The sequence below is a fragment of the Artemia franciscana genome, chromosome 12, assembly GCF_032884065.1.
Source record: "Artemia franciscana chromosome 12, ASM3288406v1, whole genome shotgun sequence".
Lineage (NCBI taxonomy): Eukaryota > Metazoa > Arthropoda > Branchiopoda > Anostraca > Artemiidae > Artemia > Artemia franciscana.
This window is the reverse complement of record NC_088874.1, coordinates 36,394,566-36,411,647: the sequence shown is the minus strand read 5'-3', so window position 1 is coordinate 36,411,647 and position 17,082 is coordinate 36,394,566. Positions and strand designations below refer to the sequence as shown.

The following is a 17,082-nucleotide window of genomic DNA, read 5'->3' as shown; positions in this document are numbered from 1 at the left end:
CAGTTAGATGAAAATCCACCTGGACAGCGAGAGTCAAAACATATCAAAACTGAAAATGATAGCAATGATGATTGGGTTTGGGATTTTGACTTGGATAAGGTCATCAATGCCTACCAGATTTTAGTTAAAAAAACAAAGGTTCGGCGATGTGTATTTCATAGTGACGCTGAAAAATAAAGAAGAAAAAGAAAACTGAAAAATGAAAAAAGGTAAAAAACTAAAAAAAAAATAAAAAGAAAAAAAACACTCAAAGAGAAATTACAGACCGGGACACAAATGACGACCGGCACAGAGGAAATATAAATGACGATCGGGACACTCAAAGAGTAATTACAGACTGGGATACCGGGACACAAATGACGACCGGGACACAGGGAATATAAATGACGACCAGGACACAGGTATTTAAGAAAATCGTTCAAAGACAAATTTTTAATTGTAGGAAGATCGTTGAAAGAGAAATTTTTAATTGTAAAATGACTGAAGAACCTACAATGGCAACAGCCGAGGAAGCTGCTCAAAGAGTCTATGCCAAAAGACTTGCGGCTGATAGAGAAAGTAAGAAAAGAAAGCGTGCCGAGGAATCACAAGAACAGCATGAAAACAGGCTTGTGGCTGATAGAGAAAGTAAGAAAAGAAAGCATGCCGAGGAATCACAAGAACAGCATGAAAACAGGCTTGCGGCTAAAGAACACAAAACCGCGCAGTTAGATGAAAATCCACCTGGACAGCGAGAGTCAAAACATATCAAAACTGAAAATGATAGCGATGATGATTGGGTTTGGGATTTTGACTTGGATAAGGTCATCAATGCCTACCAGATTTTAGTTAAAAAAAAACAAAGGTTCGGCGATATGTATTTCATAGTGACGCTGAAAAATAAAGAAAAACTTGCGAATATACAACATTCTCCGCTGTCCCATTGTGTGTCCCCGTCGTCATTTATATATATCCCCCTGTGCCCCCTGACGTCCCCGTTGTAGCTGTGTCCCTGTGTCCCGGTCGTCATTTATATTCCCTGTGTCCCGGTCGTCATTTGTGTCCCGGTATTTTTTTCTTTTTAGTGTTTTACCTTTTTTATTTTTTCCTTTTTTTTAAGTTATTTTCTTTTTAGGTTTTTTCTTTTTTTTTAGCTTTTTCGTGCCACATTATTTATGCGCCATTGTAGTTGTGTCCCTGTGTCCCACCTGTGAATATAGATAGATATATATATATGTTTGTAAAACTTGCGAATATACAACATTCTTCGCTGTCCCATTGTCTGTGCATATAAATAGATTGTCAGGTTTACCGACTCTTGAACATGCAACATATAATTGTCCATGGGAAAAACAATCCGTATTCAGATCTATACCTCATTATTATAATGATTGCCCTTGAGCTTTGTTGATGGTGATTGCTACGTCAGTCGACAAACAACTTCATGACGACATACAGGTCAATCCTTATAATGACGTCAGTCGACAAACATGACATCAGTCTACACACAAACATGACGTCAGTCAACAGACACACACAAATAACTTATTTTTATATATATAGATAAATTCAAAGCCATTGTCCCCAAACCATAGCAAATTGGCGCCTGTTAAAGGAAGAAAAAAAATCATGGTTTGTTAATGACTAAATTCTTTGCTGTGTTAATATCACACCTTTGCTGAAGATGCGGGTAATTAAAATGGCAAGAGTTTGGTTTGAACCCAATACTATATTGTTACCACCTACTACTTCCAAGACGTATTTTTTTATCTTTCATCAGATTCATCGCGAAGATACCATCTTATCCACTTAAAATGGGTGACTCAACACACAAAATTACACGGTACACATTGTTGGTATAGCAGTCCTGTCTTTTTTTTTTTTTTTTTTTTTTTTTTTTTTTTTTTTTTTTTTTTTTTTTTTTTTTTTTTTTTTTTTTTTTTTTTTTTTTTTAACAAGTTTGCTTATAATTGGTCTCAGATATTATCAAATATTTTTTGGCAACAGATTTTAGGTAAGAGCGATTTGTGTTAATAGTAATCGAAATCCTAAAAAAATACATTTTGATGAGACATAGTGAATTAAAAGAATTTTGTTATTCAAAACATGTAAAGTTCATTAAGTTGAAGATTATCAATCAACTTATACAAGCATGAGATTATTTTTTCTATTTTTAGAAAAAAAGAAAATAACATTCCACAAAACGGTTGGATCTTGGTGATAATTACATCATCAAATTTAAGCCATATCTAAAAAAAGACACAAGATTTTTTTGTGTGTGTTAAGGATGGTCAATTGTGATTGTTTATATATTTTCATTAGTAAAACTACATATCTGCTGCGCATTATGAAGATCGAAAAGGAGAAACAAAAATTAAGTTATTCAAAAATATCGATAAAAACTTTTAGACAAAAATCCCATTTATAGGAGTCTTTCAAATTTATTTTAATTGTGATTATAGTTTAAAACTTTTTAAGGATGTGTCTTAGAGTAATTTTTTTTGTTTAAATTACGTTACGCATATGACAGCTGTTGATTACACGGCCTAATTGTTCACTTAAGTTTCTTTATTGTTCACAAAAATTTCTTCGTTATCTTAAATTACACTGAGAAAGTAAAATTGCCCTGAGAAACCCAATTTAGTCAGATTTATTTGATTACATTAAGATTATATTGAGCCAATAGTCAGATTTATTGGAGCTTCACATTAAATGGATTCAACGCACGAATCATGGGCACCGTATAATAGAAATCTTAAAGCAAAAATATACACATATAAAGCAGTCTCCTTCAGCCAGGGGGCTGCCTCCCTTCCCTGCCCCCTTATGTGCACCTTGGCACAAATCTAAGAGACTTATTTCTAAGAAAATGTGTTATAATGTAATTATTTTCTGAGAATGAGAGCTCAATTCAACTGTCAGTTAGGCTATCATCTTTTCAACTTTACAACCGACATTAGAAGCATTCTCGATATTTCATAGAAAATTTATATAGTGTTTTGATTTAATAAAATCTTCCAAGAAGCAAAATATAAGAACTGATGTATGACTAAGCAAGAGTACAAGAGGAGCAAAATGCAAGTCTTTCATAATGGATAAAGAAATAAGGGGAGAAGAGACACGAGCAATAGAAAATTAGTCCAAAGGTATCATATTCCAGACAAATTGAAGCCTTGCCAGGAAATACACTCTTCTTGTGTTTTCGACCCACTCCCTTTACAGCGGATAAGGTCATTAGCCCCATACCCCTTTTCCAAGGTTAGAACTATTCCTCCCTATATTTATATATTATCTATAAAAAACTAAAATATTACCTGTGTTGACCTGTCCAGCCATAAAATCGGGTCTGGAATCAATAGAACCAAGCTTTCTGAGTTCTTTAAGTGTATCAAGAAGTAAATGTCCTTCTTTCAAGGCTTGAATGCTTGCCTCAAGGCAAGACCTTCGTATGTTTTGTAGTCTACCAAGAAAAACTCGGACTGTTTCCACATCTCGAATAGAAGGAAGCTCAAATTTAGCTTCTTTTTCAAGTTGAGAGATATTCTCCCGCAGAACAGTAGCTCGACTGCAAATAAATACATAATATATTATAAATTAAAAAATAATATATAAATAAAAAATATTATAAAATATATAATGTAAAATTAACATAAATATATTCATATAATTAATATAAATATAATACTACATTAATATAATTAATACAATATAAAATATAAATAATATAATAATATAATTAATAATCCATATAATATTAATATGATTAATGTAAATATATAAAAAAAATATAAAAATAAGAATATGAAAAAAATACTAATAAAATAAAAATAAATGTATAATATATAATAAAAATAAATATATAGTAAAAAATAAGAAACTGTAGAGCTGCAAAGCTGCAGAATGAAGAACTGAAGATTGACTACAAGCAAATCTAACTTAAACACAGAACTAACTAACACAGAACTGCAGCTTGACTCTAAACAAAACATTTAAATAGCGTGTTCTTATTGCAACAGCTTCTAATTTTCTTAGTTCAACTGTAAGCTTTCTAAAATGTATTTGTGTTGCTCTCCTTTTAGTTTAACGAATTCAAAAACTTTCCAAGACCACTGCAGCTATATGACTGTATCACAGTACGAAGTAGGCAGATTGCGGTGAACTCTTTCAAGCAAAGGTTTATCCTAAGCATTGTTTGAACTCAAAATAGAACTAATGCTACATAAAAGCTTTTTATTGGGTCTGGCTGATCAAAATATAGTTTAACAAAAAATAACAGCAAATTCTGTCGCACGCATACTAATGAAAGTGCAAGTATATCGGATTAATGGTGAGTTTCAATTTTTGTCATTGTGTTTGGTAAATTCTTATGTCCAGTCATACAACAGGGTCTGGAATCAAGAGGGCCAAGCTTCCTGAGCTCTTTACGTGTATCAAGAAGTAAATGACCTTCTTTTAAGACTTCACATCCACCGTTACATTGGTGTTGCGGAGTGGTGGTGGTAAATTTGAGGTTAATCTCCCCACCCCCCTCTATCCCCAAATTCAAAATCCTGTAACTATAAAAACTAAGATTTTTGGGCTAGAAGTCGAAGTCATATAGTCTTATTTATGACTATATGACTCTGTTTAATTTCTGGTCATTTATCTGTTTATATATAGTTTACTTCAAACAGCTGTTTTCTGTTTATAACAGAAGCAACTGAGCGATAAATTTCAGAAGGGGATAGATATTTTGACTGGGGGATGGTAGTACTGGTTAAAAAGAATAAGGTATGTTCTTTATTGAGACAACACCGTAAAAATGTAATTATAAAATAAAATCAAGCCACCCTTTTTGTTGTGGGCCAGTTTCTCCAAAATTTCTTCTGCATTGACTGAAACATCCCTGTGTATGGATAATAAGGCCCATCCATTAAGCCGTTCCTCACCTGAGACAATCCTGGTATAGGATTTCACTCTTCTCGAGGCAAAAAAAGGACCTTCACACGTAGCCGTAGTGACGGGAATTGTCGCCACAATCTTCAAAAATCAAAATAGAGGGGGGAAAAGTTCTTATCACCTTCTTTTAAGCAAGTTGTGAAATATTTTGGTGCCATATTTTTCGACTGTATCCACATCCTCCTCCACAAAGCTACCATAGTTTGCAACTTTCCTCTATAGATGTCTGCATCAAGATACCAAAAACTAGTCAGAGTATAAGATATATCCGATATATTTTTTCCTCGAGGGAAATACACTGCTGAGGAAATAGGTACTGCAGCGACTCCAGCAACTTTCTGTGACTAAGAATTCGCTGATGCACCTGCTTCAGAAATTAGTTCATTAATGGGAAAAATACAAAAAGTCGGTAATATGTATCAGGATCCTCTGACACTGTTGCGTAGTTATTCCTGTCCGTTGGTTTTACAGCTCATCTAGGCACCCTAATGCTGATTTCATAATCTTGACACAGTTCAGTCCCTTCATTAAAAAAAGGGTGAAACATAGCTGCGACCATAGCTGCTGATTGCAAATATGTCGACAAATTGTGTGACAGACTAAAAACTTGATTGACAGTAACCATAGCTGCAACGAAACTGAATCTTTCAATAGCAGATACCAAAGAAAAGCCTTTGGTAGAAGATTCATAATCTGAATCACAATGTTCTTGAGTTTCACTCACAGCCTTAGAGATAATAATGAATATTTTTTAAAACAAAATGATTGCTTTTAAGTGCTCCATCCAGGCACCCGTCTAGTCTCACAAAACTTGTTCAATCTTATTCTGTTTATCCTTGTCATAATAAGAACTTTCTTTAACAATTTGTTTGAAAATTGCAGAGCGTTTAGGTGAAAATCTGAAGAAATTAATTACTTCTTTAAAAGTTCCTAGACAGTTTCTTGTAACAGGTATGTTGTACGAATGAAACAGAGTTGAGTTTAAGGAGTGAGTTGATAAGCGAACATAGACTGCATGGAGAAAAATTTCACGGAGTATAGCAGCACTACCTTAAAACTGGCCGCTCATAGATGAAGCTCCATCATAACTTTACCCCCTTAAGTGTTTTAATTACTTCCCGTTCCAACTAAGCTTTGTATCAACCAACCAAGGTCTGTTACCAACCAACTGTTTATTTTTGAAAAAGTCTATAATTGTTGATTTCCGTTTTGAAATGATGGACGACTAATTAACAAACATCGGCGTAGACTTCTATATAAACACTGAAAAAGCACATGCGTGATTTAAATGAAGTTCAACAATTTTAGGAACCCGAGGTTATAACAGCACGTTGCTTACTTGGCAGCAATCTGGCATTGTTCTCAACTGCATTTTCACAAAACAAAAAATCTCATGTGGAGATTGTTACACATTTCCTACTTGTTGTGCATACATTACTCTACATCAATGGGATTAAAACCCGTAATAAATTTGGTTAGCTTTTACAACGGTTTTATTTCAAATTTTGTTTTATAGAATGAATATATCATTCACTTTTTATCCTCATCACAATAAGATTTATAGTGTACATTGTCCTTTTGTATCACTCAAAATCTATAAGAATGTCACCCCCACGGAATGTATTCCCCGAATTTATTTTTGGGGGGGGGAGGAGAAGATGTATCCCCGCAATCCCCCCACCCTTGGACTTATCCCTGGTTAATAATATATATTTAAAATATGTATTAAAATATATATTATATATTTATTAATATATAATATTTATTTTTTTCCTCCCCTTTTATGAACGATGAACGATGAACGATTCTCAACCATTCTCATGGTTGATATACATGGTTGATTTTTTCACTGGTTATATTTTTTTAATGGTTATTTCGAAGAGTATGTTTTTAAAAGCTTCTTTTAACTGTTGCACGATAAAGCAATCTGATAATAATCAGAGAAAGAATAGAAAGAATCAGAGAAAGCATAGAGAAAGAATACCAGAAACACTCTTAGAGTAAATACATTTGAGAATTCCAGTTTAGTTTTACTATTTTAAAAGGACACTTCTTTGTTATTACTTTTTACAAGGACTTAAAAATCCCTAAATACTAGCCCCTGAATACCAAATATTAAAAATAATCCTTAAACACAATTCCTGCACCTGAAGTAATATTTTGAATTTCCTAATCTTTAAGGGAATCGCTAAATGATTTCTTTTTATTTAAAAGAAATATATATTAAAAGAGAAAAACTCAGTTAAAACAGGAAATTTTAATGTAAAACTCAGCCTAGCAAATGCTTGACGATGTAGCGCATTTATAAGCTTACCCCAGCATACAAACAAACACGAAGAAAGCGAAGAAAGCTAGACGCCAACAGAAGAAAAGACAGAGCTCAAGCAGTTTTCGCTCAGCTTCGCAAACATATCTGGGTCCATCAAGAAATTAGCTTGAAAACGAGGATAGGCACATATAGGTCGATAGTTCGGGCAGTCCTACACTATGGTGTTGAATCGCGGCCTATCAATGCAGCTAACTTATATTTTCTAAAGGTTTTTGACCATCGTTCCTTACGTTCAATTTTACACTTCTGGACTTGAGATCAAACTTCGAACCACGATATCCACCGACAATGTTTCAATATCGAAAAAATCTCAAGCGTCATCAAGCTCCAACAGCTCTGCTTAGTTGGACACATTTTGCGTCACCCCAACGAACGTCTCATTAAACAGATACTTCTCGTTGAACCCTTCTCAACATGGCATAGAAGAAAAGGAGGGCAATTTCGCTGGTTAGGCAAGATCTGGAGCCTGCTGGAGGTTTCTGTATATTCCACTACAAATGGGACAGACAACGGGTAAAGTTTGCCGACGAATTGGCACAACACCGGTCATCGTGGGAGACCAAGGTTTTCGTTCAAAAGCTTCATTCGGAGGCCGAGTGAAGCTAAAACGACTGGTCCCACTGTTGGCAAAAGTAAGTAGAAGTAAAAGACCACTCATACTGGTAAAACTAGACTGGCTGGTTTAAATATAATGATACTTATAAAAGAGATTTTTTGGTATTCTGAGAACTTTTCAATTTTTCAATTAAAATCTTAACTCTGCTCACCATAGTGAGCAGAGAGAGAGAGGTGAGGGACGCCGCTAAAAGAGAAAATTCAAGTGAAAAGACAAACTATGAGGAAGAGAAAACGAAGAAAATTCCAACAAATGAAAAGAGGGAAGATAAAAAGGTAGAAATTTTGGTCGAGACCTCCGCTCAGCCTGCTCAGTGCACTAAAGTAAATAAAGAATAAAAATATACGGATAAGAATTTCAAGGACGAAATAAAAACCAAACAAACCTAAAAAAACAATTACTAAGTTTAAAGAGGCCCTCTCAAAGCAACGGTGAAAAGGCAAATCTTAGCGAAAAGGCTGATAACACCGATTCTTGATTCTTGAAATTTTAAACAGTCGACAAGCTTCCATCTCTAAGTACTGAACCAAATTCCTTTTTTGGATTCCATAACAAGGCTTAAGCATCAATTAAGAGGACCCTCCAGCATTAGGAAGCTCCTCCAACGTTATATATGCACTGTTGCCACAATGTTGATGCATTCGCTATCGTTGATCATTGCTGTGCCTGTATTATCAGGGCCCAAAAGCAGGAGTTTAACCTGCATTTCCAAGAGAACTAATATCCGATCCCAAATTAACATTTTAAATTCACGCAAGAAATTTAACTTATATTATTTGATTGAGTTTATGCCTATTTTACATAACACAAGGACGCTGTCAAATGGAGTGGTATTTCCTAGTGAAGTTTTAGTAAAGTTAAAAATGTTTTGAGACAAAATTTACTAATAAATGTCAATAGATTTAAGTGCTGCGGTTTCTTAATTGCAGTTCTTCTCGAAGCAAAGACAATGAAAAAAAAAGGAATATGCAAAGATTAATACTGAATCAAGACTTAATTTTTTTGAGGATTATACTGAGGAGTGCTCAGCACTTTCGCCAAAAATAACCATAAAAGTTCTTCAGGTGTGACGTTTCCCCTCTTTTTTCTCTCTCTTACTCTTTATCAATTGTGTTTTACCTTCTAGTTTGTTTAAGTTATTTATTCTGATTTCTCCTAATTATATTTAAACAGGGAAATTTTAAAATGCATAATGACCTGTGAAATGCAACATTTCTTTCTAGTATGGTTCGTCTGATTTCAAGTTGATCATTTAGAGCCCTCCAGGCTTGTTCCAAAGAAGCAGCCATTGCGTTATAAACTTCTGGTTTTGGCTTTTGACCGGCCAGCATCGTGTCAGCTTGCCGGAGCATTTCTTCCACTGGACTGTGTTTCGACTGAAAGAAACCAAGTCTAGTAAAAAGTCAGATAAAAAACTTCTTGACATAACTTCATTTATTTTAAATAAAAATTTTTAATTTATTTCTTATTTTTTTTTATTAGATATTTACTTTTTTACTTTATTTATATTTTTGGCATTGGATTTCTTTTTAAGAAAAAATAGCCTACGAAAGACTAAAGTTGACAAAATCAATAGAACAATAGTTAAGAAAAAGGGGTAATAAATAAGTGCCGTACTTCATTATCCATAACGCAACCAAATCCACTCTGCCTATTAAACCAAATCTTTGTATTTCATGTGTGCTGATATAAGTGATCTTGCAATAGGTGAAATCTAGTGAAGAGTGAATCACGGCCCATAGAAGCCGAAACTTTAAAAACAAGCAGTGAAAAAAACTGCCTAGTGAGAGATCTTTTTATTTCAAGCTGATTCAGGGACGATAGCTATTTTTTTGGTTTTGCCTTAATAGTAAAACTTTGGTGCAAAAAAATTCACGGCGCATAGAAGACGAAACTTTAAAAACTGGTTGTGAAAATAACTATTTAGTGAGAAAATTTTTTTATCTCAAGAATCAGGAATGGTAACTATTATTTGGATTTTATACTAATAGTAAAATTTTATTGCAAGAAGAAAGAAGAGACTGAAAACTCTGGAAAGAGTCGAAAGAATCTCGAAAATGGCTGCAGATTCACATAAAACAGTGAACCATTGGAGTCAACATGGTCAAGAACGGGATTTTTAGCTAACCATTTTAAAAACCTGACACAACTACATTTTAAAATGTTTATCACTGACATGTTTCTGTTTGGTTTTTCTCCGGATCTGATTGGGTGCTGGGACATCTTAGAGACATGTTAAGCACCTCATTTGGAAGGTAATATTATATCTATAATATATACTTATATTATTATTATACATATATTATAATATAAATTATATATGTATACATACTATATTATAATATATTATATTCACATGATTTCAAGAAATTCATCTTATTAGTACCATCATAAAGTATCATTAAGGGCCGAAATCAAGCCTTGATTGGCGCCATTTGTAGATTGGTAAGGCTAGGAACAGCCAAAAGGGTACCATTTAAATATCTATTGTCATAAACACTTTTCCATTTAAAAAGGAAAATAAGAGGCTTAATGCCGGTCAGGATTTAAAATAAGAGCTCTGAGTCACGATGTCCTTCTAAATATCAAAATTCATTAGGATCCGATCACCCACTCGTAAGTTATAAATACCTAATTTTTTCTAATTTTTCCTCTCCCTTTAGCCCTTCAGATGGTCGAATCTGAGAAAACAACTTCATCAAGTCAAATTGTGCAGCTCCCTGACACGCCTATCAATTTTCATCGTCCTAGCACGTCCAGAAGCACCAAACTCGCCGAATCACTGAACCCCTCCCCCCAATCCCCCCCCCCAAAGAGAGCGAATCCAGTACGATTCTGTCAATCACGTATCAAGGACATTTGTTTATTCTATCCACCAAGCTTCATCCCGATTCCTACACTCCAAGTGTTTTTCCAAGATTTCCCCCTCCAACTCCCCCCAATGTCAAACGATCTGGTCAGGATTTGAAATAAGAGCTCTTAGACATGAATTTTTTCTAAAAATCAAATTTCATGAAGATCCGATCATCTATTCGTAAGATAAAAATACCCCAATTTTCACGTTTTCCAAGAATTCCAGTTTCCCCATCCAACTCCCCCAACGTCACAGGATCGTGTCAGAATTTAAAAAAAGAACTTTAAAGCACAAGATCCTTCTAAATATAAAACTTCATTAAGATCTGGTCGCCCTTTCGTAAGCTACAAATACCTCAATTTTCAAAATTACCCCCCCCCCCTCCAATTCCACCAAAGAGAGCAGATCCGGTCCGGTTATGTCATCCGTTTATGTCAGTCATGTATCTTAGACAGGTTTTTATTCTTCCCATCCAGTTTCATCCTGATCTCACCGCTTTAAGTATTTTCTAAGATTTCCGGTCCCCTCCCCCAACTGCCCCCCTCCCAATTACGCTTGATCCGGTTGGGATTTAAAATAAGAGATCTGAGTTACGAGGTCCTTCTAAATATGAAGTTTCATGAAGATCCGATCACTCCTTCGTAAGTTAAAAATACGTCATTTTTTCTTATTTTTCAGAATTACCCCCCCCCCCCTAATAGATCGGATCCGTTCCAATTATGTAAATCATGTATGTAAGACTTCTGCTTATTTTTCCCACCAAGTTTCATCTCGATCCCTCCAATCTAAGCGTTTTCCATGATTTTAGGTCCCCCACCCCAAACTTCCCCCAACGTCACCAGATCCAGTCAGAATTTAAAATATAAGCTTTGAGACACAATATCCTTCTAAATATCAAATTTCATTGAGATCCGATAACCCGTTCGTAAGTTAAAAATACCTCATTTTTTCTAATTTTTCAGAATTAACCCCTCCCCCAACTACCCCAAAGAGAGAGGATCCATTCCAGTTATGTAAATCATGTATCTAGGACTCGTGAAAATTTTTTCCACCATCTTTCATCCCGATCCCTCCACTCTAAGTGTTTTTCAAGTTTTAGGTTTCCCCCTCCCAACTCCCCCCCCAATTTCACCAGATCTGGTCGGGTTTAAAATAAAAGCTCTGAGCCACGATATCCTTCTAAATATCAAATTTCATTGAGATCCGATCACCTGTTCGTAAGTTAAAAATACCTCATTTTTTCTAATTTTTCAGAAATAACCCCCCCCCCCAACTATCCTAAAGAGAGCGGATCCGTTCCGGTTATTTTAATCATGTATCTATCACTCGTGTTTATTTTTCCCACCAAGTTTCATTCCGATCCCTCCACTCTAACTGTTTTCCAAATTTTAGGTTTCCCCCTCCCAACTCCCCCCAACGTCACCAGATCCGGTCGGGACTTAAAATAAGAGCTCTAAGACACGATATCCTACTAAACATCTAATTTCATTGAGATCCGATCACCCGTTCGTAAGTTAAAAATACCTGATTTTTTCTAATTTTTCAGAATTACCCCCCCCCCCCCCCAACTACCCCAAAAAGAGCAGATCCGTTCCGAATATGTCAATCATGTATCTGGGACTTGTGCTTATTTTTCCCATCAAGTTTCATCCCGATCCCTCCACTCTAAGTGTTTTCCGAGATTTTAGGTTTCCCCCCTCCAACTCCCCCCGATGTCATCAGATCCGGTCAGATTTAAAATAAGAGCTCTGAGACACAATATCATTCCAAAAATCAAATTTCATTAAGATCCCTTCACCAATTCACAAGTTAAAAATACTTCATTTTTTCCGAATTAACCGGCCCCCCACTCTCCCCCAGATGGTCAAATTGGGAAAACAACTATATCTAATTTAAGCTGGTCCCGTCCCTGATACGCCTGCCAAATTTCATCGTCCTAGCTTATCCGGAAGTGCCTAAAGTAGCAAAACCGGGACCGACAGACAGATCGACAGACAGACCGACAGAATTGGCGATTGCTATATGTCACTTGGTTAATATCAAGTGCCACAAAAACACGGAATTAGCCAATCTTTTCCTGAGCGTGGAAAATCTTCTCTTTCTATCCAGACAAGGATACTTCCTTCGGATAATCCCCTCATTTTGGTGCTTTCTGAGCCGCTTCTTCACCTCTCTCTGGCACTTCAGCTGACTTAGTCAAGTGTGATTTACACACAACAATTTTTAAATTTTTAAATGTACTATTGTTATTTGAATGAACTTTATTTTTTTTTTTTTTTTTGCTGATTGTTTTTTGTGTGTTGTTGATTTATCTGTTTTTATTCTATTTTTTTATTTTTTTTTGTAAATGGCCCTAGTTGGTCCTAAGTTTAATAAATGAATAAAGATAAATAAATTACGCACCTTTTCAAAGCGGTCGGTAATGCGCATACAGCTCTATGTCTTTAGTAACTACACATGAACCAATAGAACATGAAGACTACAATAGAAGTTGAAAAATACTAACTCTGGGCATGGTTAGAACCTACCACGATGCTTCTAATTACCAGATTTTTTCTGGCAAGAAGGTACCTATTAATTATTTACAGCGAGAAGGAAGAGAGATTTATAAAAAAAATTTCCAAGAGAGAAGTGAAAACATTAAAAAATGAAAATATTTGAATTAGCGACAAAGACCACACTGTGTTTTCATGGTACAAATAAGAAAAGATAAAACAACGATGGATTATTTTAAGACAGTGAATTTGTTCCTAAATGAACTTTTTCTTATTTTTTAAGTTTTATGTTTTTTTTTTGTTTTAGTGGTCACGTATCTCATTAAGTCTTGTTTTATATCTATATGTGGTTTGTTGATGACGGCTTTTAGGTATAGAGCCGAAATGTTCATCTGTAAAATATTTTCACAGTCTTAAAATAGTTCATATAACATATCACAACAAAACATAAAGCAGAAAAAAATAAGCGAAAACATAAAAACTCTAATTCTACAGAGAAGGCAAATACTACATATGACACTTCCCCCTCCTTTAGGAACTAATGACCAAAACATATATATCTTACTTGAAGCTTAGCAGTAGCAATATTATGGTCTTCGCTCATTTGTGACGCATGTTCTACAGTGTCTCCAAGGCTGGTGAGTTCTGGCTTCATTTCCACAATTCGGAAGGTGGCATAATTCCCACTCTGAAAATTCCAAAACCTGTTAATATAATAATCGAATTTGATCCATTCGTAAAAAATATTTTAATTGGAAAGATTTAATATTTGTCGCTCAAGCCAGACTTTGTTTTTCTTAATGGGAATTCAACATGAAATTAATTTTTATTTTTCAATTGGAAGTAAGAAGTAACATTAAAACATTAAACACTAAAATAAAGAGACTTTATTCCGTATATGAGGAGAACAGCCTCTTTCTCAAGCGTCAGTCTTTACGTCAAAGTCTCGGAATTCTTAAGAATACTTCTCATATAAGAGGCCCTTGCATCCGAGGAGTCTTTATTAAGGAGCATTTCGTTTCTGTTCTTTTTAAGTTGTAATGTTGCTCCTTACTCTCAGATAATAATAAGTTGTTTTTGTTTAATTTCTGACCGTTTTTGAAGTCATACAAGGAGATCCCCTCCTACAACGTATAAAATTTCTTCTGAACAATCCCCGCGGAGACTTTCCTTTTCATAAAAAATGCCCCACCCTCCTAAGCAGAAGAGCCCCGCATAATAAATTCCATATACTTCCCAATAACACTTACTATACACAAACAAGGGGTAAATTGTAAATCTAAAATCCATTTAAATCCCAGGGATTGTTCGGAGTAATCTAAAGAGGTACAACTATTAGACCTTTTGACAATGCTGAATCAAATGATATCTTGAAATTTCTATCAGATATCTTTCGAGAAAATATGCGTGAAAGTAGAGTTCCAATCTTTTTGGTCACTGAAAAAGGGCATTAGACCTTTCAGTTCACGTTCCAATGAGCCCTCTTCTATTCTTCTGGAACCATTGCCTTGGTACGATCATCATTGAAAAACCAAGAAACAACAACAAATAATTAACAAAAATAATTAACAAATAATAATTATGGATATGAAAACGCCATTACACATCCGCGTAAATAATGACGAAGACCACACTGCCTTTCCATAATACAACAACAAAAGAGAGAATAATGAGGACTTTTTCCCCAAGACAGTGAACCAACAAAACCTATTTGAATATTTCGGCCCTATATCTAAGGGCCGTCTTCAGCAAAGAAAAAATAAAAACAATAAAACACTTATAATAAAAGTTCTCAGTTAAAAATCCATTTTTTTTTTTTTAAAAGCGATCTTCCATTTAGCAAAAAATACAAATTGCTTCATTTTTGTACATAGTAGTTTGAACCCTTTACAGTTTCGAAAATCAGGGAAATTTCTTAGGCTCGTAAGATTTGATGGATAACAGTTAACTTGATGAATTTACAGATTTGGGATCAACATTAAAATACAATTTTTTTAACACACAGTGTTGTAAAAATTCAGTTTTGAGAGAGTTTTCGTCACTATTGGGCCGAGTCGCTCCTTGTTTAAAAGCTCATTACCACGAAATTTTGGATGGATGACTTAGGGCATCTTCTGTTTCATTTGCAAGGTCATTTAATCACAATATGAAATTCCACCATTGAAACGTTTCTTAGCACTTTTTGATTTTCAGTAAAAAATTCAGTTAGGTGGTGAAGATACTGTTGAAGGGGTCCATCGCATCTATTTTCAGTATTACATTGTTAGTTTCGAATGAAAACATTTTCCTGATTTTAGAAGAAGATAGCACTAGATATGAACTATTTCAAAATTTATTCTCCTAAAATTCTTCTCTAAATATGTTTACTTCAAATACAAATTCATTTGCTGCATAGATAAATAACCTCAAGATTTGTATACACTTTATAGGGTCTATGTTCTTTTTGTGCAGTCTCTGTGAGCAACCGCTTAAATAAATAATATCAAGATTTTTACACACTTTCTGCAGTCTAATTTCTCTTTGTGCAGCTGCGTAGATTAATAATCTCAAAATTTGTATACACTTTACGCAGTCTAAGTTGAAACGGGTCCTTTAGCTTCCCCTTCCTACCTTCAACCGGCAAACATACTTTACCCACTTTTTGACCTACTTCCAGGAAGGGTTGCACTTCCTATACCCCCTTTGAGGACACTCGATACCAAAGCTGTCATTTTGCGGATATCAGCATCAGCTGACAAAGACAAAATCAAAGGGCCTTTAACTTATGCCTTGGGGGCTTATAAGGTTTTTTTTTTTTATGGAAGAGCTGGTCGTACAAGCTTCGAAGGGGATCCAAATCATTAGAAATTGAACATTCTAATTCTTTTTTTTTAATCAAAAGTGATCGAATGGCAACTAGACCCCCTCCCCTTGCTCCATTTTTCCTCCGAATGTATCAAAAAATTTATAGAAAACCCTTTCGTTTAAAAATAATTCAAAGATCAAATACTAAAACTCTGAAGCCGACACCCCTCCCCAGAGCCCAGGGCAGGCGTTGTAAGTTATGCTTTGGGGGCATATATGGTTTTTATGGAAGAGGTGACCTTACAAACTTCAACGGGGGCTCATTTGACTGGAAATTACAAGTTCTACTTCACTTATTAAGAGTCAATAGAGATCGGAGGACAACTACCCCCCCCCCCCGTCAAGCGCTTTTTCCTGATAAAAACTGAATAAAAAATTTTACATAGTCAATTTATCAAATATAGTTGAAACATCAGATACCAAAAACTCCAAAGTTGACACAAGCCACCAGAACTCAGTGGGAGGCGTTGTAAGCTATGCCCTGGGGTCGTATATGGTTCTTATAGAAGGGGTGCTTATATAAACTTCAGAGGGGTCTTATTTGATTGGAAATACAATCAAAGCTTTTAGATAGCCATTTTGTTCAAAACAGTCCAACGATCAGATGACAAGACTTTCAAATTAACATAACCCCCAGAGCCTGGGGGACGGGATATAACTTGTGCCTCAAGGGTATATAATGTATTTATGGAACAGGTGGTCGTACAAGCTTCGGATGAGGCTCAAACAACTAGAAATTGAAAATTCTAATTCTCTTTTTACAAGTCAAAAGTGACTCGATGGCAACTAGCCTCCCTCATGCCCTTGTTTAACCAAGTACACCTGATAAAATTTTTAGAATAACCACTTGGTTATAATTAGTTCAAACATCAGATAACAACACTCCGAAATCGACACCCGCCCCCCGAGAGCCCGGGGTAGGCGTTGTAAGTTATGACTTTGAGGCATATATGGTTCTTATGGAAGGGGTGCTCGTATAAACTTCAGAGGAGGCTCATTTGATTAGATATTAAAAGTTCTTGTTCAC

The 17,082-nt window shown here is 35.1% G+C and overlaps 1 protein-coding gene across 3 annotated transcripts in view; it reads right to left on the bottom strand.

The window, feature by feature from the left end:
- Positions 1-17,082, bottom strand: part of LOC136034062 (titin-like) — a 148,026-nt gene that overhangs the window by 119,683 nt on the left and 11,261 nt on the right. For all 3 annotated transcript variants that reach the window (XM_065715179.1, XM_065715180.1, XM_065715178.1), the window contains exons 2-4: positions 13,777-13,899; positions 9,060-9,238; positions 3,294-3,544 (exon numbers count right to left, since the gene is read on the bottom strand). In XM_065715179.1, coding sequence (XP_065571251.1) covers positions 3,294-3,544; positions 9,060-9,238; positions 13,777-13,899 — 553 coding nt within the window. The remainder of the gene's footprint in view (positions 1-3,293; positions 3,545-9,059; positions 9,239-13,776; positions 13,900-17,082) is intronic.